Source organism: Monodelphis domestica, chromosome 6, assembly GCF_027887165.1.
Source record: "Monodelphis domestica isolate mMonDom1 chromosome 6, mMonDom1.pri, whole genome shotgun sequence".
NCBI classification, from domain to species: Eukaryota; Metazoa; Chordata; class Mammalia; order Didelphimorphia; family Didelphidae; genus Monodelphis; species Monodelphis domestica.
The window spans coordinates 196,072,023-196,099,242 of record NC_077232.1 but is presented as its reverse complement, the minus strand read 5'-3'; the positions used below and the strand labels follow the sequence as shown (position 1 = coordinate 196,099,242).

The 27,220-nt window shown below is 39.0% G+C and overlaps 1 protein-coding gene across 4 annotated transcripts in view; it reads right to left on the bottom strand.

Moving 5' to 3' along the window:
* FNIP2 (folliculin interacting protein 2) overlaps positions 1-27,220 on the bottom strand; it is a 141,405-nt gene that overhangs the window by 58,697 nt on the left and 55,488 nt on the right. For 2 of the 4 annotated variants that reach the window (XM_007496172.3, XM_007496171.3), the window contains exons 2-8: positions 22,867-22,993; positions 16,976-17,134; positions 10,954-11,054; positions 10,783-10,854; positions 4,799-4,899; positions 4,509-4,598; positions 3,031-3,102 (exon numbers count right to left, since the gene is read on the bottom strand). In XM_007496172.3, coding sequence (XP_007496234.2) covers positions 3,031-3,102; positions 4,509-4,598; positions 4,799-4,899; positions 10,783-10,854; positions 10,954-11,054; positions 16,976-17,134; positions 22,867-22,993 — 722 coding nt within the window. The remainder of the gene's footprint in view (positions 1-3,030; positions 3,103-4,508; positions 4,599-4,798; positions 4,900-10,782; positions 10,855-10,953; positions 11,055-16,975; positions 17,135-22,866; positions 22,994-27,220) is intronic. The other 2 variants (XM_001374855.5, XM_007496173.3) reach the window with 1 other exon arrangement.

Here is a 27,220-nt window from a genome sequence, read left to right as displayed (position 1 = left end):
AAGGCAAAAAGCTCACTTTTGCATATTCCCAGTGGGAAGTCACTACCAGCCCCTTAGAGGAGCTATTCAACTTCCTGCTTTTCACAGAACAGGAAAGACCAAAAAAAAAAATCAGTTCTTGACTAGAAACCACAACACAGTGGATCACCCTGATCCCAGGTCTCAGCTGATCTGTGATACACCCTATAGTGAGGCCTGACCTTTCCTACAAACTTGCCAAACCAGGATCAAATCCAACATTGGTCCTGCCCTTGCTAGGCCTTAGATGAAAAGGATTTTGTCCCTGTGGTTGGGCAATTGGTATAGTTGCCTCCTTCCCATTTAAATGATTGTTACGCATGGTCTTCTTAGTTATGTCTTATGCAGTTCTGTCATTTGCTCACAAAATGGATAAGTTTCCTTCTTGTCTGGGACAGGCCCTATCCCTGCACTTATAGAATCTTAACATTTGTAAAGAAGGCTCCACATAGGTCACCTGGGAAATCCCACTATCCTGGCAAAGAGACACCCCTTTACGATATCTCAGAACACAAGCCTTTGCTTGAATATTTTCAGTGGGGAATTTCCCCCCCTCTTGCATGGAATCCCATTCTTCTTTGGACAAGTCTATTAAAAAGAAGTCTTTCTTAAATGAGACTAAATTCTGCCTCCTCTCACTTTTCCCTCTGTGTCCTCATTCTGCTTTGAGAAACTATGCAGAAGTCTATCCTCTTAGCTTATGTGGCAGCCTGATTTTGGAGCTGTGGGGTCCAACCCAACCCTTTCTTTAATTAGGCGAAATATCACCTATTTGTTTAACCAATTTACATAGGACAGGGTATAGGGACTTCCTCTAAGAGTTGGAGTTTCTTAATGACATGCCTCAATTGTGACACACAAAACTGAATTCACTACACCAGGGCAGAGAACAGAGTACTTTCTTCTTTCATTTTCATTTAAAGCCAGCTCATTTCTTGGAAAAGTAACTTAAAAGTTTAAATTAGCTAAGTTGCACCTGAATTTCCTTCACAAATACTGTTATAATCCAGGGTCATCTTCCTGAACGATGATCACAAACACTATCTTTAAATCAGGTGTGAAAGCCTGGGTATTCATATAGTATAAGAGAGCCACTGTAACATGATCAAAGAATCACTGATTTAGAGGTAGCAGGAACACCCCAGAAACCATTTAATTCAACCTTTAATTTTATATATGAGGACACTTAGACCGAGAAGCCAAGTCACAAAAGTAATGGGAAAGAGGTAGGATTTGAACCCAAGTTCCCTGACCCCAAATCCAGGGGCCTTTTTCTGTACATCACACAGATATAGTAAACAGAATGTCTGACTGTAGGTCAGGAGGCATGGTTCAAATAATGGCTCTAACTTATTACTTGTATGGCCAAAGGTAAGTGATTTCATCTCTAGTCTTCAGTTTTTTTCATCTATAAAATGGGGGATCTCATTGGGTTGTTGTTAGGGAAGCACTCTGTGACCTTAATACACTAAAGAAATGTGAACAACTGGGTGAGTTGCTGAACAACTTTCTGAAGTATATGTGAATCAACTAAACTGGATAATTCAGTAACACGTTATAAAACACCATTTAGTTTTATTTTAAAAGATTGTCCTATTAGGCTGAGTAGAGTCAGCAAAACCCTAGAGAAGAGATGCAGTGGCCTGAGTTTGACCAGTGCTGGCGACCAAGAGCTGAGAGGACAGGCTCTCTGTGCAATGGAGCATTCCTGCAGGAAGCAGACCAATGAGGCATGTCCTGGGCTCACACTGCCTCCTGAAGATCGCGACAGAGGGATCATGGTAGGGCACTCAAGAGTGAGCTGTGGCATCCTCACAGCATTCTCTCAGCCCTCAGAGGAACACTGCAGGGCAACTAGCTTTCTTAAATCAAAGGTGGCAAAGGAAGGCCAAGAAGTTAAGGGGGCTCTAGCCCAGAGGTCTGGACTTCTGAGGGTGTGAACCCTTCCTACAAGTCACTGTGGAGCCACTGACAACACCAAAACACATCTTCAATTCCACAAGTTATGTACATATCCCCTTGACTGGAGAGGGGGGCATTCAAAGGTAGATTAAGAACCTGCACTGAATTGGGGACTTTATGATAATAATGCTGATGAAGCTTATAAGAAAAGAAGCTTAAAATTGGGAAGGGGAGTGAAGAGAGAGAAGCTTGATGTTAAGAACAATGTGCCTCCAAGGAGAGGGTCCTAGCCAGTCCCTCCTGATGGCTGGGGCAGGTCTAACCCGAGGGCCATCATCTTAATCCATAAACAGCCCCGAGTCTGCACTATGGGTTTTCTGAATACACTTTTTTGATGGAAAGAGACTGCTTACTGTCAATTATTAAATTAGCTTTTGGGAAAAATCTAAATCTGTCTCATGGGAGGCAGCCTGGGTCCATCTTTCCCAGGACACTATCACTTTCCAAAAAGCAGGCCTTGGAGTGTCTATACCCACGGAACCAGGAATCCACATTAGTCATGGGTACTGGCAGGTGGGCCATGGAGACCTCTAACATCCTGATTGGCAAGTGCCTGCCATCATGTTCCTGGCAGAGGGCTGATAATGAAATCTTGATTTTATCTTTTCATTTTCATTCTCAGTTTTCTTATCTATCTATCTATCTATCTATCTATCTATCTATCTATCTATGTATCTATCTATCTATCTATCTATCTATGTATCTATCTATCTATCTATCTATCTTTTTTTAAACCCTTACCTTCTGCCTTAGAATTGATACTAAGAATCAGTTCCAAGACAGATAAGCAGTGAGGGCCAGGCAATTGGGGTTAACAGATTTGCCCAGGATCACACGGCTAAATGTCTGAGGCCAAATTTAAGCCACTGAGCCACCTACCTGTCCCTTTTCTCCTCTTTTTCTTTTTAGAAATGAGAAAACTAACATTGTCACAGTGTACTTCAGGAAATTGTGAGCAAATCAGCTTATAACCTTACCATATTTGTTTATAGAATTTATTATTAATAACATCATCATCATTCGTATTCCAACAAAAAGAAACATATGTACCTGATCGGGCAATCCCGCTGTCCCTGTCTTCATTCTGGCCCCTGCTAGGCATATCAACAGGGGTGCTGTGTGCTAAGATGAAGGCAAAGAAGAGATATATTAATGGAATTCTTTATGTACAACAGTCAGCTCCAAAGGCAGGATGGCTTATAAAATACCTAGAAGAATGCTGAAGTGTCAACAGGACTCAGGGCTGCCAGCACACCAGGAGTCTAGAATATGGGTGGTCACTGGCAGATAAAATCAGTAATGTGCAAAGAATGATCACATGGTAAGCAAAAGAAGATCACCTGCAGCATAGCTCCTCTGTGCTCAAGTCAGCTCCCCTTTGGCTCCAAACCCATTCTCTTTCAGATAGACATATTTCACTTTTATTCTCATCATCCTGAGAAACAGGCAGCTGTACTTTCTAAACACTTCAGAATAATTTTCATTTTTTAAAATAGTTCCTCAGTATAAACTAGAGGAAAAGAAAAAACAAAAATAGAAGGGAGGAAAATCTCCCAATATCTAAAAAAAACCTTTTTTTCTGACTCTATTTTTCTCTTATTATGGGATGGCTTGGGACAAGCACAGATTGCCAGGCACACTTTGTTAACCATGGTTGAATACCCAGATGGGCAAGAAAGCAGAACATCAGATCCTGCCACTAAAAACTCTTGACAGTGTGCCACAAAGTCAGGGACTCCGAATACTATACAACTCTTCTAAGCACATTTATATTCACAAATTTTAAAAATATATCAGCACACAAGCCACACTCTAAGGAGGTAGGAGGTTGTTTTCTCTTTCATTAGGGCATCCATTAGCCATAGTGATAGGCAGACACTCTGTGATAAGGCACACTATGAAATGAGCACCCATTCCATGGCCAAGGCCTCCTCCAACTTGGCATCATATCAAGACTGACTCCAGCAATGCTACTTCCACATCCAAAATTAGCAAGAGCATTTAAAGCTCCTATTTCACCCACCAGTCAAGACCAAGGCCATTGCACCTCAGGAAGAATGTAGGAACTCATATCAGCTCCATTTAAATAACTACTGGAATACATTTAAGGAAGCCAAGAAAAGAGAAAGAGATTCTCATGCTTTTATTAAAAATCATTTGGGTGGGAAATCTATATTAAGTGAGAATGCAGGTGACTAAATGATAGAAGATACAGAAGCAAACATAACAGCTCATAACAGCAGAAGAGACTCAAGGAAATCAGAGATATGTAAAGCTCTTAGAAACGCTAAGGGCTCATTTCTGTTCAAAACCAGCTAATACTTGGGCATTAGCAGAGGAACACACAAGGTTCACTGGTGATGGAATTTTGAAAACATCATGTACTTGGCTGGATCAGAAACCAAATTCTGTCACCCTGAGAGCCCTTTGGGTTGCTAGTGAGGCTTTATAAGGGGATTCATGGCTAAAAACAGCCACAGGGTTTAGTACATGTGTGGGTCACACTGAACTCGGCATTCCACACAAACCTGCAAAAAAAGAAGCACTCCGGGTGAGCCGGAGAGGTCCTCCTTCAGCCAACCCTTGCAGCAGCTTGCCGCTGCACGCCTGAAGCACACCTGGAGACAGGAACACACGGAATAGGCGAACAGAACATAGCAAAAAATAATTACACATTAAAGACAAAGCAGAAACAAAAATGTAAATGAAAAATCCAACACAAACCGAAAAGGAAATCAAACACAGCACACACATACACACATCCAGGACATATCAGTAATTACAAATGCTCTTTAATTGTTATTGTTCTATTTTTTACCTAGGTTACTTCCAGCACGACAAGGACCCAAAGTATTTTGATTTGAGCCTAATTTCCCCAAATTAGGATCTTGACTGATGTATTCAAAGCTGTCTTGCAAGCTAGAATCCAAAGAAGGAGAAGGGAGAAAAAGCAGAAAAATGTCAACATAAGTGTCTAGGATAAAAATTGCACTGTTTCTAACACTTTTTTAAAAAGCTAAGCAAATCACTGATATAATTCAATCTAATGATTCTATTCACTAAACATTTATTATTGACTCTATGCAGGGTACTAGTCTGGTGGGTGCTTTCTATTAATAATTTAAAACCCCTCTCTGAATGACCCAAGTCTCACCTCTACTAAATGGAAACAAAAAGAATAGTTTTTAAAGGATTATTTAGGGCACAATAAAATAACCTGGTTTAAAAATGAAACAACATAGATAATATTCCTCCATAATACTATTAGGAGAGTGATTGACCACTCTGGTTTTGAAAACCTATGTTACATTTCAGATTTCCTTAAGGACTTTTGTACTTCAACTGGATATGCAGGCTCAATGATAACATTCTTTGATGATACTAAATGAGACCTATCGACATTTTTTCATCCTCTGTGACTCTTGTCTATGACATCCTATGAATCCTCAATGATGTCCACTCACCAGTCCAGGGAAAGTCCTTTAGATCTCCTACCAGAGAATGAATAATAGAGCATGTGTGAGCTTTCCATTGGTTATTCCCCCCTCTTTCTGTGACTAGTTCATCTCATTCTTTGCTTATATTTTCTCTAATAATATCCTCTGTCATGTTTCTCCATAATTCTTAATTGTCAATATGTTGCAACCTGCTCTCAATTGAACAAGTATTCTTATTAAGGGCTTACTATGTGTCCTTTTTTTAGGTGACCCATTAAAGTCATCCATTGTAATTTTCTGAACTTCTCAAAACAAAATTCATTATGATCCTTTATCCCTCCCTCCCATATATACATAAATTACATATGTCAAAATAATATATATGAAAATCTACTGTATGTATATCTATGTGTATGTGTGTTTATATATATATATATACATATTGCAGCTTGTCCAGATGGGAGGAATTAGAGCAGACAGACCCAAAGAATGAGCACCAGAAAACATCTTAGAGATCATCTAGTCCAATTTACTTATTTTATAGGTAAGGACACAGAGAGCAATGGAGTGACTAGACCAAAGTCACAGAGGAAGAACCTTTACTGGCAGAACCATAACTACAGCCCCTGGCTCTTGCCTCTCAATGTTCAGACTATCTCCTTGTAACTGGCTGAACCAATCTGGTCAATAATGCAGAGCACTATGCAGAGCACTACCATCATGCCCTGAGCAGATGTCTAGAAATTATCTAGTGTGTTAAAATTTGCAAAGAGACATGCCTACATTGTTTTATTTGAGCTTCACAATAGACCTGGAAGAGAGGTCCTGTCATTATCCTCCTTTTACAGCTAAGGAAACTGAGGCAACCAGAGGCTCTTTTTTATTTTTGTTTTGTTTTTTAAGTTGACTTGTCCAGGGTCACACAGCTAGTATGTATATGAGGCAAAATCTGAAAGTCAAGTATTCCTGACTTCAAATCCAGCAATGTATATTATATATACATCCTCCAGAAAGGATCCACTCACAGTATTGGAAAGTATTCATTTGGTACCTTGAGTATTCAAGAGTCTCGTTGTAGTAAGAAGCTAGCTGTATGTTAGAGATTTATGGTTTCATGCACAATCTTTTTTTTCTGTTCTACTTGAACAAGGGATGAGGGACTGTTTTATTTGGTACTAAGTTCAGAATTTAAAATAAGCAATAACTTTTTAAAGAGCAATGATGTAGTGTCAATACTTTTTTCCTTTCTTGATAAATGATCACCCTGACTCCTTCTCCAGTTGTTCATGCCTTTGTTGACTCTTTTCTGCCACTTTTCCCATATCATGCCATAGTCAGTTCATGCTCATCATTCAGCTTTCCATCTTCCTTTGGTTCACTTACAGTTCTGATGTCCCCAAAATAGCTGGCACTTTGATCTGCAGACATCACACAGGGCAGAATTCTGGTGCTAAGAAGACAGACTTCTGGAGTAATAAGCAGCTCAGGGTCTTAGAAAATACCAGGCAGTTTTCTACCTGTAATTTAGCTAAATCTCCTCTAAGCTCACTCTTCATCTGCAGTGCCTGTTTAGGGTTCATATACTGATCTGTTAGGAGAGTACTGAGTTTGAGACTTGTGATCCTGAGGTTCAAGGGCCAATGATGACACTTTCCTGTCTGAGCATGGTGAGTCTCTTAAGTCTCTGTGAATCTCAGCTCCCATAGCTACAAAATGGAGATAATAATACTTGCATTTAATTTCTCACAGGCTTGTTGTAGAGAATGTCACTGGCCAATCTTAAAGCACTAGGCAAATGTGACTTTGAATTAATATAATGGTGGACTAACTCAGTAGACTGTTTATCCAGCTTTATGTTAATTTGGGTAACACATTTTTCATCTTTTTCCAGCATGGAAAAAATCTCATTCATATAATTATGGATTTTACTGTCACGGCTTTACAAGATTCTAGCTCTCAGTGGTATTAACATGGTGACACTTGTGAGTGAGAATATTTCACATCAGGAGGGAATCCTTCTATTTGGACACTGTACAAAACAGCCACAAAGCCATTAGGTAAGTACCTTTGTTGAGAATGTCTCGTTGCTATATGTTTGAGTTGATCTGATTGCTTAACAAGCCAATGAATAGAGTTATCATCATATTTATACCTGCCATAGAAACTTGTGCTATTTCAACACATGCATTTGAGGTGCCTTATTAGAGGAAAGCAAGCCTCTGAAAATGACATTCTGAGGTATACCACAGGCAGCTTAGTGATACAGTATAGAGAGTGCTAGACCTGCAGTTTGGAAGACCTCCACTAAAATCTGAGCTCAGACACTTGCCAGATGTGTAACACTGGATAACTCACTTAGTCTCTACTTTTCTCATCTTAAAATGGGAACAATATTAACATCTACCTCCCGTGGCTATTATGAGGATAAAGTGAGATAGCATTTGTAAACACTCTGCAAACCTTAAAGTGCTATATAAATGCTAGTTATCACCCCTTCATCTTGAACAACTGATGGGTAGGAGCTGTAATCATCTCTCAGATAGACTATTTGCTGTACAACGTCATATGATCGAGTGTCTCTGAAATTTATAGTTGGGTTATTTTGTTTTGTTTTTGCTTTGGGGCTTAATAAAAGCAACTGCTCTATTTGCATCTCCAAAGAGAGACCATCAATGCTCCTATTTAGCCGTGCCTTCTTCATTTCCTCTGGTTTTATTTTTAAAGAGATAGTTTAGTGCCAACTTATTAGTTGTTCAATAGACTGTACAAAAAAGAAATACCAACAACAAAGAACTGGGGTGCTTTTCTTTGACTCCACTTTGGTTTGCTGAGGCCAAAACAGTTTTACCACACTCGACAGATTTGTTAATGATAAAGCTATTTAGAATGGTATCATAAAAAGAAGTCTAGAATAATTTTTAGCTAAAGACTGTAACGAGGAATATAATTAGACAAATCACATTAAAAGTTGAGTTAAGCTCAGAAGTTGAGCTACAAAATAGAGAAGTATTTACCATAAGGAACAAAAGATAGAATGCAACATAAAGTATTAAATTTAAGTACAATAAACAGCAAGTTGTCCATGAGTTTAAATACTAATAATGGATTCAAGTTAACTGCCATTTATCAAAAGCTAAATATTCACATACACTAAGATTAGTTTATTTCACTTTTCTATCTCTAAATGGCAATTTATTCTCAATTGTAAAAAATGACATGTTAGGAAAGACAGCTAGAATGAATCTTTAAAAGATTTTTTCTGCTTTATAATATGCATCAAGAAAAAAAGTTTAACCTACTATAGAGACTATGCTGGTAGTAATAACACCTGGTTAAAAACAAAAACGTTTCTTGTGTTCCTAGCCATCCTCCAGGCATACCTTCAAACTTATTTTCTATTAGTTTAATTTTATTGGCCATACCTTATGTCACACAGGGCTTTTTTTCTCCCTTATTCAAGCTTTTTTTATGAAATGTGACAGGATTTAGAAGATCAAAGTTAGGGAGAAATCATACTGGGGAATTTTAATGTTCTGACTTAGGAACATAATCAAGAAGAAAGAAAAAAAAAGAATTCCAATGGCTTTTTTTAGGAAAGATCCTTGCTGAAAATACACAACGTACTAACGCAGGCCAGCATCAAAGGTAACAAGGCTTCTGCTCAATGTTTTTATTTTACCTTTTTTTTTTAAACAGGGTTGATCAAATCAATTCCAGCTGCTAGTCTTGATAAAAGTTCCTTTTTTTTTTAAAGGGATAGTAGAGTGTATAAAAAAGAAGGGAAAATCCCACATTTACAAAAAGCAGCCAGGTATACAAGTAAAGTTGGATTCAGAGTAAAAAGACCCAACTCTGCCACTCAGCAGTTGTATGACTTTGCACAAGGATTAGGTTCTTCCATCTGTATAATGGAGATATTATTTACTCTATCTTGGAGCAGTGCTGGGAGGATAAAATAAGACAATATCATTGAGTGTTCTGAAAAATGTAGAGCATTACATGAATAGAAAATATTGTTATTATTTAAGAACACAAGTTCAAAATTGTGGTATATGTTGGTGATGGAATACTATTGAGCTAAAAGGAATAATAAAGTGGAGGAATTCCATGGAGACTGGAACAACCTCCAGGAAGTGATGCAGAGCGAAAGGAGCAGAACCGGGAGAACATTGTACACAGAGACTGATACACTGTGGTACAATCGAAGGTGATGGACTTCTCCATAAGGGTCAATGCAATGTCCCAGAACAATCTGCAGGGATCTAAAAAATACTATCCACAAACAGAGGACAAACTGTGGGAGTAAAAACACCGAGGAAAAGCAACTGCTTGACTACAGGGGTTGAGGGCACATGTCTGAGGAAAGACTCTAAATGAACACTCTAATGCAAATACCAACAACATGGAAATGGGTTCAAATCAAGAACACATGTGATACTCAGTGGAATCGCGTCAGCTATGGGGGGGGGGGGGGGAGGAAAAGAAAATGATCTTTTTCTCCAATGAATAATGTTTGGAAATGATCAAAAAAGAAAAAAAAAGAACACAAGTTCAAGACCATCAAAAGTTGGCAGAAATGGCTTTAAAACAAACTAAAAGGGCCATGAGTGCCAAAGAAAAGATAGTGTGGCAATATCACAAAACCTCACATATGTAGTACATTTTTCTGATTTTCCACTCCATGGAGGAAAAAAGCTCTTTGAATTCACACCTAGGGGGCAGTGGGTAAATTCTAAGGCCAAATGTAGATTAATTCCTTTCTCATCATGGAATTTTATTAATTTGAAGACTTGAGTACCTTAAAATAATAGTATATTCTTTTTTCTTTTAAAGTAGATATTAGGGGCAGCTAGGTAGCTCAGTGAATTGAGAGCCAGGCCTAGAGACCTGGTCCTAGTTTCAACTTTGGCCTTATATACTTCTCAGCTGTGTGACCCTGGGCAAGTCACTTAACCCCCACTGCCTAGCCATTACTACTCTTCTACCTTGGAACTAATACACAGCATTGATTTCAAGATGGAAGGAGAAAGAAAGAAAGAAAGAAAGAAAGAAAGAAAAAAAGAAAGAAAGAAAGAAAGAGAGAGAGAGAGAGAGAGAGAGAGAGAGAGAGAGAGAGAGAGAGAGAGAGAGAGAGAGAGAGAGAGAGAGAGAGAGAGAGAGAGAGAGAGAGAGAAAGAAAGAAAGAAAGAAAGAAAGAAAGAAAGAAAGAAAGAAAGAAAGAAAGAAAGAAAGAAAGAAAGAAAGAAAGAAAGAAAGAAAGAAAGAAAGAAAGAAAGAAAGAAAGAAAGAAAGAAAGAAAGAAAGAAAGAAAGAAAGAAAGAAAATCAAGTAGATATCAAAAGGCAGGCGGAAATCCCAGACTTACTTGTTGGTGCTTCCACAAAAGCTGCCCATCCTAGCAGAGAAGACTTTACTAATCATCAGCTGTGGTGGAGAACTGAAAGGGGAAAAACAAATCAAATACATGTAGTATTTATTAGGAATGCAGCAAAATCATCTTTCTTCTTAATCACCGAGACACAGGCTGGAAACTTACCGTATATAATGGATCTTTAAGGTAGATCCTTTGTAACTCATTGCCACGGAACCAAACATCATTTCCCCAAGCATATTGACATCAGAAACTGGTCTTGTATACTATCACATGTAAATAGAAAAGGATATCAAGGTCAATATGCAGTAGTAGTTGACAAGATAATCTAATAGTGATGATAATAATAATAGTAACATTTATATAGCACTTTAAAGTCTGCAAAGCCCTTTAAAACATCACCTCATTTTATTCACACAACTTTGGGAGGTAGGGGCTATTGTTGTCCTTATTTTACAGAGGAGAAAAATAAGGCAAACAGAGCGTTCAATTTATGACCCCAAGTCACAAAATTATTAAAAGTCTGAAGGCAGGATGTGAACCTAGGTCTTCCAAATTCTACATTATCTGCCTTTTCGATGCTGGTAGCATCATGGTTTTGTCCAATCCTTTACTCTTGGTTAAGGAGGAGGTAATGAGTATTTCCTTAAGAAGGTACTAGTAATATTTTTTTAATCCTTACTTTCTTAAAACTGATATTAAGTATTGGTTTCAAGGCAGAGGACTGAAGGATTAAACAATTGGGCTTAAGTGACTTGCCTGGGGTCACACAGGTAGGAAGTATCTGAAGCCATCTCTGAATGTGGAACCTCTTGTCTACAGGCCTGCTGGCACTATTCTACTAAGCCACCTAGCTGCCCCTATCAGTCATCTTACAAAGTGGGTAATTGAAAATCTGTTACCCTAAAAAAGAACTACATTTCCCGGGAGCCCACTGACTTCCTGTCATTACGTACTTCCTGAAGACAGAGGATATTAACCAGTGGGCAGTCCTCTTGGGGCTCTTTAGTTTGATGATAGCGAGCATGGTGGTGGTAAGCAAGGGTTTGAACTGACAGATCAGCCATGGGCACATGGTCTTTATTTTACATCCCTTTTATTCCTTTATTTCTAATGATCATTAATAAATCTCCTAAAATATATTTTTATTATTGAGATTAAATTTTAATTCTTACAAAAGTCTTGAGTTTTGATGCATTGTTTCTTCTAATTTGTTCTCAATATTGACTTCATGATCTCCTCTCTACACAAACTCTACCTTTTAAGAGATCAAAGCAATGTACCAAATTTCTTATCGTTCAGAAGTCTTATAATGGAAATGAAGAATCATCACAATCTCCATGTAGAAAGTTTACAAGTGAGACCATTTCATTTCTTCTGCAAGTTATACTTTAACACTTCAAAAGATGTGCAACCTTCTTCGTTGATGTGAGGAGGGTAGAGAGGGACTGGGACACTTGCAGGCAAGATTTATTATGTATATATATATATATATATGTATTTATATATATATATATATATATATATATGAAGAAAAAAAATTTTTAAAAGATGTGTAATGTCTAAGCCAGGGAAGTCAAAGGCAGAAACATCTTGCCCAAAATATTTCTAGCAGCACAAAACAAGAGATGCCCACTGATGTGTGAATTGTTACAAGTGTAACAAGATGTTATTCTACAGTAAAAAAAGCTAAAGCTGAGAAATTCTGTCAAAAGCTGAAAGACTTGTATAAAATGAAGCCATCAGAGGGAGAGATCCAAAGGAACAATAAAAATGTTGACTATATTTAAATAAGTGAAAAGACCATTAAGAGTAAAGTTCAACTCTGTGGTGATAATGATGATGATAAATGTATATAGCACATCAAGGTTTGCAAAACACTACACAGGTGATTTTCGTCACAACCTTGAGAGGCAGGTGCCATTATTACTCCATTTTTCAGTTGAGGAAACTGATGCTCAAAAGGTAATGATTTGCCTATATTCAACCAGCCAGTAAGGGGCAGAATTAGAACTTGAGTCTTCCTGACTCTAAGCCCACAGATCTATTCAGTGCCATCACTTGCCCAGCTATAATCAATCTTAGTTACAGAGAACAAATAATGAAACACAGCTCTCTCCTTGGTTAAACATGAAGAACTTGAGAGAGAGCACAGTGCACCCAAGATCAATAATTGTTTTGGTCCTTTTTGTACAATTGTTGCTTTTTGTTTGCATGTTTCCTCAGAGGAGATGTAGGGGAGGGTTCAATACCAAAGGATAAGTGCTACATTAAGAAATAACTGATGGGAGCAGCTTGGGTAGCTCAGTGAATTGAGAGCTAGGCCTAAAGTCAGGAGGTGCTAGGTTCAAATCTGGCCTCAGACACTTCCCAGCTGTGTGACTCTGGGCAAGTCAATTAACCTTTATTGCCTAGCCCTTACCACTCTTCTGTCTTGGAACCAATACACAGTATTGATTCTAAGATGGAAGGTAAGGGTTTAAAAAAAAAAAAGAACAGATATATAAGCAAAAGGCATCAATAAGACTTCTTTGGAAATGAAAAAGGTGTGATATGGACAACATGTATATTCCTTCAGCAACAAAGATTTTGACTCTTCCATTCCTTACTACTTAGGTTTCAGGAGGTAATGAAGCCAAAACATTCACTGCCCAGAGATTATTAGTCTTTTCTGCTAAGTCTCCCTGTACTTGGCTAGGCTGGATCCTGGCTGACATCCCATAACTGGGGTGACATCCCATATGAGTAACTTTTGCAGACTGGTGAGAGCTGTCAGAGCATTTGTAACACTGGCAAAAACTCCCATAACCCTGGGCCACCAATGGACTTGGCACAGAAGGACTTTGAGTTAATTCCAGTTAGTGGTAGGAACATATCCTGTGAAGAAACAGGACCCAAGATTCCTCTTTAACCAATTATTTAACGGAATACAACAAAGGCTAACAAAGCTGCCAGAGCTAGAGAACTAACTAGTTCAGTCTGAGTTGGGATTTTACAACATCTATACAGGGTTCTTCTGATAGGACTACTATCTACCAGAGTTTTCCTACACCTAAAATATATATTAGGTTAGCTTTTCCCAGAAGAGTGACAAGCTGTCCTTGGGGTGTGATTGGCCCAAGAGGTTGAGGTTCAAGCTACACCTCCCTTGATACAGCTTCCTGGTCATCTAAGGGCATCAAAGGGCCCACCCATAGAGATCAGACCCTTCAGACTTAACAGACAGACCAGAACTTAGCAAGTCTCACTCTACCCTGATGACCAGAATAATTTCCATATGAACATAAGAGGGGCCCACCAGATCCATTTTCATTTTTCTGAAAACTCAGTACTGGGGTGTCCTTGTTGAATATACTCCCTTCACTATAGCTAAGGAAATACCATTTCACTCCAACTCTCTTCAGGATTCAGCCAGGCTCTGAGATTCCAATGGAAAAAGTTTCTTGATTTCCTCCTGGGCCCATGGCCTTGAACCCCATCCAAGGTACCTGTAGGTTGCACAGGACTTACTCACCTATTTCCATAATTGCTAAACAAGTGGTAGGCTAGGGGAATCAGGAAAAAGCAGTGAGTCTACAGCATTCCAGCAAAGAAAATGGCAGGAGTTGCTGCTAAAACAAACAGTACTCTACACAACAGACCTTTGGTTACCCTTCCCCACCCTTGTGTTACAACAAACTGCTTCTTGGTTCAGAAGAGATCTGTAGGCAATTAATTGTTCGATATGAACAAATTAAATTCTAATGACTTCTGGAACCGACTGTCCAAAAAGTGCTTGAGGATTCAACTTCATGTGTGCAAAGAGCAATTCCCACGGGCTATGCTGAGCTACTACTTGCTAAATGAACTGTGTTATTTGAATTCTGAACATCCATGTCTCTCCTGGATCAATCATTTACAGCTCCTCTAATCTCTAGTTTTTCTACTTCTCAACTCCAAAAAAAATTCTTTCTTTGAACACCAAAACGCTCTTCAAAGCAAAGCATGCAAAGTTGCAAGCGAATCACTAAGCAAAATTATAACAGCAATAACCAAAACAAACAAACAAACAAACAAAAACCAACAGCTAACACACTACCAGACACCATACACAACAAGCTACCCAAGCAGTCCTCTGACTCTCTGCTGAAGGAAACATGCACCAACCATTTAACAAATGTCTGCTACATACAAGGCCCTATAAACTAGGCACCTGGAACACAGAGATACAAATGAAATAGTCCCTGCCCTCAAGGGGCTTATGATCTTTGGGGAAGAGACTAGTCAGAGGAAGAAAGGGAAAACAGATGAGCAAGTGCAAAATACAAATACAAACATAGTGCAAAAATACAAATACAAAAACAAGTGAATACAAATTAATTTCAGAAGGGAAGCCAATAACAAATAGGGAGTCTCATGTAGAAGGAAGCGCTTGAACTGAAAGTTATAAGCATTTACATCATATTCACATCAAATAAATATGCAGTATAAGCACACCTACTAATGGACTGAGCCTCGAAGTCTAGAGGAAACCCCCTTTGGTTTCTTCAGGATCTAATTCTGATGATATGATATCCATATCCAACCTTTTAAAACTGCATTTCCCTTTGGCAAAGTGATAGTGTAAGAGGATTGTGAAAAGAAGGGTCAGTGTTAAAAAGACATCCACTGTTCTAGCCAATTCATCCATTTCCCTTCGGCAGACTTTCCTTTGTTCATTTCTTGCTTGCTCCAATACTCTCCCACTGAGCCTGGCCACAATGAAACTGGCCTTCAGATTATTCATCAATAACTCCTATCTCCCTCCCCTGCCCCCTCCTCCATTTCACCGCTAACCTTACTCAGCCAGGTTCATCTTTTTTTTTTTCTTTGCCCAGCTGAAATATCATCTGACATTTCCCAACTACAAAGAATTTGCAGGCCCACAGAACAACTGCATTCTATACAACAAAAACAAAAGACAGTCCAGAGCATGGCCCCACAGTGAATCTCTTCAGCTACCCCTAGGAGGACTGAGGACTTTTCTTGGGCTTTAGAATTCTGGGTCCCTCTAGGGCAACACTTGATGGAGTTTAAAAAAGACTAACAAAAAATACCCTTATCTCTAATATTTACCCCTTTAACAGTTGGCTTGTTTTCATGAGCTCCCCTATACTCCTAATCAATATTTCTCATTTTTCCAGATACCCAGGCCCTTCCCAGACTGACATCCCATCTCTTATCTGCATGCATTTGTTCAACTCTACTTTTCTGGATTTTAATTTTCCTTCAAGGCTCAGCTCTGTTGCCACATCTCTCCTCTGCTCCCCCCTCCCCACCCCTTCCAGTTCTTAAGTGTTTCTTCCCTTCTCAAAATCCTCTGTATTTATGGCTTTAAGTGTTGATAGTCTTAGTAGAATCTAAACACCTCGAGGGCAGGGAGCATAGGGCAGTGGAAAGACCCTGGACTTAGAGTCAAAGGATACAGGTTCAAATCCCAGCTCTGTCATCTGATCATGACAGCGTTTACACAATGCTTTTAGGATCTGTAAAAAGCTTTGTATGGGTTATCTCATTTGCTCTTGGGTCCTTGAACAAGTCACTTAGCCCCTCTGAGCCTCAGTTTCCTCATCTCAAATAAGAAGGTGGGACAGTTAGCATTCAAGGTCCCTTTCAGTTCTAAATCTAAGACCCTTAAGGACTGTTCCATCTTTTTCTCTTGTATTCCTAGTACAGGGCCTGGTACCATTGTAGGTGCTTACTAAATGCTTCCTGAATTTTATTTGCTATCCTGCTTCCCACAGATGAATACCAGCCCTTGTGATACCAAATAATTCCTTTCCAGTTTTGAGCACTTCCCAGTAGTACAGGAATGCTGACTCATGAGGAAGCTTGTCCATGCTCAAGGAACACTTCTGGATTCTTGGAGTCTAATTAGAAATCCCAACTACTCCCTTTGGTAAAGGGATGAAAAAAAGGCATAGCACTTCTCCTTCTTGCTCCTCATTGCACTACAATGGTAGGGCAGACTGTACTGAGCTACCCATCCTCTCCATCACTCTGAATCTAGAACTGGGAGGCAAAGCTCAGATGCTTGGCTGACACAGCCCTATAGAAGTTGAAGCTCCTGGGTCAATAGGCATGATTCTTCCTCATGGCATTCTTCCAGCAGGGCTTCTGCCTCTCACCTTCCATTCTCCACCCATCTTGGAAGGAAGGAAGATTCTACCTGGTACTTGGGAAGTTGCTCCTTGCCAGGTAGAGAACTCGCTGAAGAATGATGGGAAGAGGAGCCGCTGCCGCTTCCACTGCTGCTGTTGCTGCTGCTGCTATTGTTCCGTGCCTGACAACACTTGACTGGCATTTTAATGGAGACATCCTCAGTTCTCTAGGGACAGAAAGAGATAAAGCAGACTTTGAAGTCACCTAGACTCATCAGTTTATCTTTGCAGCCTGGGAGTTCCTTTGAGAAAATATTCTAGAGCAAACAAAGGCTAGTAGAAAACTCTAATATTGATTTTTCAGCAAAATTTGGAAAATGTATAATGCTCAGGAATTGGGCAAGGTTAAATAAGGGTGTCAAATCAAACAAAAGACATCAATTTTTAAAAAACAATGTTTAAAAAATAAATATCTAAAGAATCAGCATTTTTAGTGCTAATATTAGGATTAATATTGGTCATGTAAAATTCAAATTTATTCTATCACTAGTTTTCATGACACGGACACAAAATGTTTCTTTTAAAAATTAGATGGGGTGGCTATGGGAAGGGTGGGTGAGGGGAGGGAGGGAAAGAATATGATTCTTGTAACCAAGGAATAATGCTCTAAATTGACTAAAGAAAAAAAATTAATAAAAATTAGATGAGGGCAGCTAGGGAGCTCAGTAAATAGAAAGCCAATCCTGGAGACAAGATGTCCCAGGTACAAATCTGGCCACAGACAGTCCCAAGCTATGTGACCTTAGGCAAGTCACTTAACCCTCACTGCCTAGCCCTTCTCTTCTGCCTTAGAACCAATATATACTGATGTTTCTAAGAAGGAATGTAAGGATTACTGAAAAAAATATTAGCTGCCACCTTTTTCTCTGTCTCTTCCTACACTCTTACTCCCTTACCCTCCAAAAAACCTCTCCCTCTTTCCTCTAGTATTTAATTTCATCTTTGGTCCAGTAAGAAAATCCTCTCAAACTTTTGGGCAATTTAGTGTCTCAAAGAGTTGTCTGGGGCATTTAAAGTTTAAATTACATTAGAATCACACATTCAGTGTAGTCAGAGGTAGAATTCATGGCTTTCAGACTCCTGAAGCAGCACTCTAACCACCAGGTCCCCCTGCCCTCCTTATATTGCTTGCTATAGACTTCTTGTACACCGTTTGATTTGCAGTCTATTAAAGGAAGTGTGGCTTATCTGTCTAATGTGACTATCATTAGGCAGTTAACTCTAAGCCCAGAAATTCAGCAGCCAAGTGTCAGTCATAGAATCACTGATGAGGGAAGGCAAGAAACAGTATGTATGACTGTCCAATGCCCACTCCAGAAACTGGTCTCCTTTGAACCCTCTCCAACTTGAGTCACTAGCTTTTGATCACTTTAGCAGCCAGCCCTTCAGGGAGTTTAAGTTATGAAGGACACTCACACTTGCCTCCTTATCTGAAAAGCCTGGGCCAGAGCACATTTTTAACTACACTTTTCCAACCTCAAGACACAAAAGAATTTTATAGGGTGAATCTAAGCTAATCCATGTGAAATAAAGTGGTATTAAAGGAAGGTAGGTCTGCCTAAGGCAGCCTTTGACTCAAGAAGTTCCAATGGCTCCCTACTGCTTCAAGGATAAATTAACAACTCCTAAACTCAGCATTTAAAGTCTTTCCTCTCTTTATAGTCTGATTTCCCTTTACTCCTATGACCCAGCTTCAAGCAGAACAAGACTCCTTTTCATGCCCCTATACATGACAATCCATCTCCCACCCTGTTGCATGATCTGTCACTTGGAATGTCCTACTTCTCAATTCAATTCAACAAGCAGTGATTTAGAGCCTACTCAGTCAAGGCACAATGGTGCTCCCCTTGGCCCAGGAACTACTTGATATTAAATTATCTGTGGGTAACTTTTATCTCCCAGGTGAAAGTAAGCTCCATGAAGACAGCCCCATTTTGTCTTTGTCTTTATATAAGGAAGGGTAATCTAGAAAGCCTTAATCAATTGCATAAATTTACAAGAAAAATGCCTTTGTTTAAGGGAAGGGAATTGGGAGGATTAGAACAATCCATGAAAGCAGCACCTGAGATGATAGAGTGAACCACAAGGACTCCATCTTGTGACTCAATTCTGGAGCTAGTTCAGGTCCCTCTCCATTAATTATGGCCTTAGTTCAAATTCTGCCTTATGAGAAAACACTGTTCAGTCATGGGAATCAGAAAACCTTGTAGCATTGTTTGTACCTAGCCCTGCTTGGCCAAGAAACTGGAGCAAACTTATCCCTGTTGTTTAAGACCCTTAATCAAGGTGATGCTGAACAGATTCTAAGACTGATGTAAGGAATTTTCTCATAATTGGGCTGTAAGGGTTAAATTGGGAGTTTTGACAAAACAGAGCAGCTTTTAAATATTTAAGTTTTAGTTGAGAATATAGTAGAGTTGTAAATTAATATTATTCCTTTAAGCCAGAGAAAAGAAAACTTCTAGCAGCCTTTAACAATTTAGTTTAATTAAAATAGAGATAGTAAAAGAATATAGTAAAATGAATATAGGAAAGGAGAGAAATATAGGAAAGATGTGAAGAAATTGTCTAATGTCTATACTAGTTATCCTACAACTACCTATAACTACCTATAATTACTACCTAAAATTGTCTATATCTACCTATAACTACTGCTAATAACAACTACCCCACAAAGTTCCAACCCAATCCAGCCCAATCAAAGCCAACCCAATCAGTGCTTAATCCAACCTCAATTAGGTCTGTCAACAAAGACCAGCCACCTTCCAAAATGTTCAAGAAAAAAAAAAAACTAACAGCCCAAACCAAAAGCCAAAAATCCAAAAGCCCTCTCAGTAAGCTTAGGCCCGCCTTTATATTCCAGCAACTAAACACCAACCACCAACTCAACGCATGCCCAGCAGCCAACTTCCCTGCAACTGCCAGCCCACCCAATTGACTTTTTATCCCCTGTTTCTACCTCATTTCCTGTCTATAGTTCCTCCTTTCTATCTCTATGTTTTCTCCTTCCTATCACTGTGGGCTGATTAATCCCTATACATATCTATGGTAAGAGGACCTCCAGGTACCCCATTAGATTAAAAAAGGAATAAAGAATGCCTTTTTACATTGCAATAGCCCCATATTGATCTACCAGCTATTACTATCATGCTTACAGGTACTGGGGAGGGGGGGTGGGGGAGAATGAGATACCTCTTAATCTGAAGTCAGGGAAATGTCCTTGTTGATTCTCCTCCTCCCAATTTGGAAAGTTCTAAATCTTTTATCCAATTAGAAATCAGATTACCTAATGTATTGTTTCCTTTTAGTTAATTAGTCTCATTTGATAGTTTTTTGACATACTTTAAAGGCTTGGCCCCAATACGCTGAGCAATTGCCATGAATTGCTTAATAAATTGATATGTTCCAAAGATCTGAACCTCTATTTCCTCAGTTGTTTTTTCTTTACTTGATACAGAGGTCAAGAAAGAGCCACCTCACAGAAAAGGGCACTCTGCTCCTCTGTTGAAGTGATCCAAACAATTACTGATTGATTTTCAGTGAGTAGGGCTGCCTTCTACCCACAAGATGATTGAGCATCTGGGATACAAGGCAGCCAAGTTCGGCTGGGTCTCTGATCTCTAAGCAAGGAAGACTTTAGGCTGAAGGAGTTGTCTGTATCCTTTCAAAGGGCCCCATCTCTTTACAGGCTAGTAACTTCCTGGCTCCAGATCAGAAGCAAAGACACATACTCCCCTCACAAATTTTCCTCATCCTTCTATTGGCACATAGCCTAGAGACCTTGCATAAAGGAATAACTATAAATATTTTGAATTGAATTGTGGTGTCATATTAAGAGCAGTGAATTAGGAGAGGGAAATTTTGAGATCCCTCTCCTTTGTTGTGGCCTTAGGCAAATCTCTCAGTGTCTCTGGGTCTCTAGTGACTCATTAGTATTATGGTCCTTCCCAGAAATCTTCATCTTACCAAATGCCTCCAGTCATTTTTACAAACTGCCCAAAGTTATTTTGTTTTATTGTCTCTGCCAGTCCCTGGGGAACCCCACTGAGGAGGTGAGTGGGTATGTGGCTACGTTCCCATCCTTTAGGGAAATGGAAAATCATATTAAATGATCTCCCACCCACAAAGGGAAAAGTTCTTGAGCCTAGCACTGGATAAAAACCCAGGGTCACAGTTCATGGTGACTCAGCTGAGAGATTTCCCTTCCCTTCCTGCTTTTTGCCCAGGTGAGCCCAAGCCTTTTTTAATAAGTTGAGTAGGTACCTGAATTCTGATTTTAAAGTGGAGTGATTCCTAGAGCCTTGGTTTCCTCCTTTGTTAAAAAGAGGGTATTGTATTAGAATACTCTGAAGGTCTCCTTTGGCTCTAACTTGACAATCCTATGATTCTCTCATCTTTGATAATAATTTAGAAGGCAACCCTACCACATAACTGAATCAGAAGGCAAATAAATACATAAAGATACATTAAGATTAATAAGTATTTTACATGGGTCTTTAAATACATGGGGCCTTTCTGACACCTGTGTATTTCACTTAGCTTTCAAATTTAGCAGGTCTAAAATCTGAATTAGGTCCAAAACAGAATCAAAATCAATGTTTCTCAACTCATTCATTTTTCTAAAAATGGTGCTGCCATTCTCTCAGGATAAAGCACTCGTAGTCATCTTTAACTCATCTACCCTTTCTCCTTCATCTTCTCTATCCTGTCAGCCATAAATCTTCCATTGAAAAACCTTCAAATACTTCTCAACTCCATTTTCATTGATAGAGCCCACTGCTCCCTTAGCCGAGGCCCTGATCATCTCTTGCCTGGATTCCTCCAAATTCTGCCTACTTGATTTGTATAGATCCAGCCTTTCTCCTCCAATTCATCCAGCATAAGTGGTACTGGGCACCAATCTTCTAAAAAAGAATTTGATCATGGGACTCCTCTATTTCAAATTCTTCAGCTAACCACATCAAATTCTAACTCCTTGAGGTCCTCCATAATCCAGCCCCACTCCAATGCTATGCCCTGCCCTATTTTAATCCCCAATACTCTCTTCACTCCCCACCACCAACCTCAAATTCATTCTATTCTCTCCTTCAATATCCTCCCTTTCTTCTCCATCCATCCAAATCCCACATACTCTTTAAGTTCAGGAGCCATGAAGACTGCCTTGGTTGCTTCAGCCTTATCTAAATTCTTACAACATTAAGAGCCTATGCTTCCATTCAAGTCCTGCTCTGATGTGTAAATATAGCTGGAAAGTGATGACTTCTCAGACTGTGAGCCAGCAGGAACTAGAGTAGACCTTACCTAGCTAGAAAGATTTCCAGTACAATCTAGCAACATCCTAGTGACTAGTCTATTTAAGTTCAATGTAGCTCATCACCAGGTTTGCATCAGAAAGATGGATTTTTCCTCCCCTATAACTCTGGACACCTGTCTGTACAACTGAGGGGCCTGTGACTTGGGTTAACAGAGAGACCATCGACACCCATTACATCACAGACCGTTGGTGCACCCCACAGTTTTGCCAATTGTTTCCTATGGGTTTGTGTTCCCAAATCAATTATAAGCCTTTTTACGACAAGGGCCATTTTCTCCATATAGAGTCCCCACAGCTCAAAGCAGACAGTTGAGGAGCAGATAGGTGGCTCAGTGGATTGAGAGCCAGACTTAGAGATGTGAGGTACTGGGTTCAAACCTGGTCTCAAACATTTCCTATCTGTGCAGCCTTGAACAAGTCACTTACCACTCTTCTACTTTGGAACCACTCCTTAGTATAAATTCTAAGATAGAAGATAGGGGTTTAAAAAACAATACTCAAAAAAAAAACCAAAATAGGCAGTCAAATACCACCTGACTGGCTCCAGAGGTTGGCCAAAGAACAAAAGCAATGGGCATTTGGTACCTGAGCTGCTGACTCCTCCATCTTCCGCACTGCTTTTGAGTCAAATAAGACTTGTCGGCCTCTCCTTTCACAGTCCTGGTAAACGATCAGGCGGATTTCATTCAAGTCCAACTCGGAACATGACCAACTAGGAAATAAGAAGCACAGGAAGTTACTTACAGCTCAGTCTAGGCTTTAGCCAGTAACTGACCAAAGTCCAGGGGGCACCTTCACAAGGAAGCCCAGGTATGGGGGGACAGGGGGGGTTTCAGGGTCCTTCACACTAGGCTTGGAGTTTAGAGAGCCTCTCACAGGCCTGGAGTTCAGAGATCTTAGAAGCCAGCTAATCCAACCTCCTCATTTTATAGCTGAGGAAACTGAGGTACAGAGTTTAGTGGCTTGCCCAGAGTTAAGTGAGTGTCCGAGTCTTCCTGCTCCCAAATCCAGGCCCTATGCACTGCACCACAAGGCTTCCCCAAGATGCAAGGCTTGGATGAGGGAAAAGCAAAACCCAAGAATCAAAAGGCTGATGAACTAACAATAGAGAAGGCCCTGCTCATCTTGTGACTATCTTCAGCCTTCCTGTGCGCAAGCATAAGACCATCTACAGAGAAAATAAAACAGCTCCTACCTCCTACCATGGGGCAAGGAGAGCCAAAGGAGTCAAAGCCCACCTCACCCTACTCAGGCAGGAGTACAACAGGAGACTCCCAAACATGGCTCTGGTGATGAGGCTCTGGATTATTAAAAGGCATCTTCTTCATCAATATAGGCATTAGTATAGTGATGCTCACTAGTGTAGGGCCAATACATGAGTTACTATGTAATCTGAGAGGATACTAAGAAAGGAAAGTCACAAAGAAAATGGTATGGAATTGTCCTTGAGCATTGACATTGCAATAAGGGAACTTTTTAGACATGTTATTATAATGGTATGCAAACTGAAGAGAATGAAAATGAAAAGATGAAATCAAGATTTCCTCATTATCAGGTTTTTTTCCCCAATACAACCTATTTGGCTCTGATAATAAAACTTTGCTAAAACAGAGCTACAGAATTTTTTTAAACTTGATGTTTAAATTTTTGTACAATTTTTAAAAATATTATTAATGAAAACCTACACATTGCTAAAATAACCAAAAACAATCCTACTCCATGTTACATAGTCTTTGATCCAGAAAGTCAATGTGAGTATGTGACATAATCCAATTTTAAGTTTATTTTCATACAACTATCTCTTTTTAAGAATGGGTTTTGTTTTTTTAAATAAGCAACCATTCCCAGAGACAAGTGAATAATGGAAAATTTCCTAAAAGTATCATTGACATGAAACCATTTTTAACATTCACTAGTACCACTTTTTGTGAAGAAACCCATTTCTAATTGACAAGTTACAAGAAATAAGGCATAAACATGTGGGTGAAAGAACTGTTTTTAAGGTTACTAGTTTGCATCATTATTAAAGGGCAAGCAATATGTACTAATGAATAGAGAGCCAGGTTTTGTGTAAGAAAGACTTGGTTTCAAGCCTGCCTTGGTCAAACACCAGTTCTATAAACACTGTCAAACTACTAAATATCTCAGTACTCCAGGCAATGAAGACAAATGACAACTCACAGATTCAGACACTTCTCCTCACCCTCCTTGCATAGCATGTCATTCCTCAGATTAATTTTTTTTAACATTTATAAAATAGTATTATTTGATTCTACTGTAAAATCAATTAAATAAAATACAATATGTCAACAAGGTAAAGGTATTAAGACATAAAAAAGAATAATAACTCTAACTTCAAACAGAATTTATAGATTTTTTTAAGAAGCCTCTGGGTACAGAAGGAACATCTAGTGGTTCACATTTTGGCTTAAGTAAGGTCACATAAACAGGGCTTAAGTTTCCTTAGGTATAAAACAAGAAGGCTGGACTAGAGGATCTTTTAAGGTTGTTTCCAGCTCCAACCTATGATCCCAAGAGAGAGGGCAAGGTTTCAAAGATGGCTTTTATATCATTTCCTCTAGAATGAATGATTAGGTTATTGACCAGTATTCTTGACTTGTCTGTCATGGATTCCTTTAGCAGTCTGGTAAATGTTTTTAAATGCATAAAGTAAAAATATCTAAGATTACATAGAAAACCTATCAGATTGAATACAGTTAACTATTTTTTAAAACAAGTTCACAGACTTCAAATTCAGAACCTCTGAACTAGGTGAATGAGGGTCCTAGAGAAATTCTAAGTTCTGACTTGTTTTCCAAAGGGCTAACTATGGAATCCATTAATTGTCTAATTATAGGTCCCCCCTCCTCCCAAAAAAGAGCAGGATAAAGAGGAAGGCCCATCATAAAGTATAGAATATGACCATTTCACAGTTTTTAAGAGTTATGAGTCAACATTTAAGAGATGCTACATAATTCTCAGCAACAGGTGGCAAGTCCCTCATCCAAACTCTGAATTTAAATTCAGGACTGGATTCATGAGTCTTGTTAGCTGTCCCCTTACCCAGTAACACAAAGAACATTGGGTCCAAACACTGTTAAGTTTTTGCCATTAAAACTTATTCTCTAACCACTGAGGAAGACTCATATCACCAATGCCATACACTAACTGGGTCTACTTAAACACACTGATGGTCAGGAAAACAATCAGGCAGATAATTCAGGCAAAAGTGGAGGAAAAAAAAAGCTAATTGCCCCAATGTTTCACTCAAATAAAGTTTTCTTAGCCTGATTTATCTGGATAAATTCTTCATTCAAATATTCACCTGGTAGTAACTACTGCTGAACCATGGTGTTTGTTAGAAGAATATAATCTGCTCAAAGGCAGTGACCGTTTTCTTTTTTTTTCTCTTACCTAATACTTACCACAATACCTAACATACATGAAGAATTTAATAAATCCTTGCCGAATTAAATTTGTGGTAGAGTACATTTGAAAGGGAGAAGCATAAGCAGGAGAAAAAGGACTTCAACATTCAAGTCCTTTCTTGAGCTAATTCCAATAATCCTAAAACAAGCCCTCCCAAAGACCCATAAGAATTTAACAACTGATTTTAGTTAAAAGCTCTAAGTACCTTAAAGGCAGAGACTGTTTCATATTTCATTTCTGCTTCTCTGGCACACACATGGCAGGAGCTTAATAAACGCTTAAAATGAATATATTATTAAATACTTCTAATGACACTTTTATCCACATTCCTCCAAAATTTTTCCACCAAAAAATGCCAGCCATATCTCTAGTGTCTCGATCTCTAAGCATTCTACACATCAAGTTATCCCTCCATCTTACTACATCTTCTTCCCAGGTCATATATATCTCTGCTCTTGAGTAATTAATTCCTAGCTGATAACATATCGTAGCTCACAAACCCAACCCATGCCCTTTTGAGAACTCCTTAATTTTAACTTTGAAAAAACTATGACATTCCATGATTGATCACATAACATCACTAACAGAATAATGATATTCCTAAGACAGGTTTCTCTTTCAGGGATAAGTTTGGTCATTAAAAGCACTGTACAATCTTCCCTAAGACTGTCTCCTCTTCTCCTGTTTAAATAATGTATACAAAGACAACACAGCCATCCAATGCAGCTGAGGAAGTCTCCAGGTGTAATGACTTTTTGTGCCACTGGACCCAGGCTTCCAAGGCTGAGAGAGTGGAACTGTCTCTGTGCATCGACTTTTCCACTTAAATCTCCTTCACACACAAGTATCTTTGTGCACACTCATCTATCATAGATGAAAACGCACAAAGACAATCGTCATCCTCGGTTACCGAGAGACTACTACTACACAAAGAATGCATTTATAATTGTATCCCTTTAGTTATCTTTCCCAATTCCTTCCTATTTGATAGAAAATCTGGAGGTGTTCCTTCTCCCACCTCTTAGCTGTGGTTGTCAATAGTAACAGGTACCTCTAAGACTTCCCTAGAAACAATTAGAAGCTTCAGTTATTCTGATAGTTCAAGGTTAAAAAAAAATAGGCACTATTCACACTTCTTTAATGGTTCTTAAAAAGCTGGGGGAAGAAAGTGCTAGAAAGAGTGGAGAAATTATGTTCCAGGTACAGGGTTCAAAAGCTTTGTGAGAAATTTTTCTGTTTTATTTTTAGAAGCATTTATTATTCTTGCCCCACCCATTGAACAACTTAAAAAATCATAAATCACTCATAACAAATATACATAATCAAATGAAAATTCCCATATTTTACCTGTTCAAAATGCATATCTTAGTCTGTATTTTATGCTTATTACCTCTGACAAGTGATTGAGTGGTGTCCTTCATCTTCAAGTCTCTCAACTGCATGAGAGTTCTAGTCTTTTAAATTTCTTTTTTTTGGTAATGTCATTTTTATTGTGTAAACTGTTTCCCTA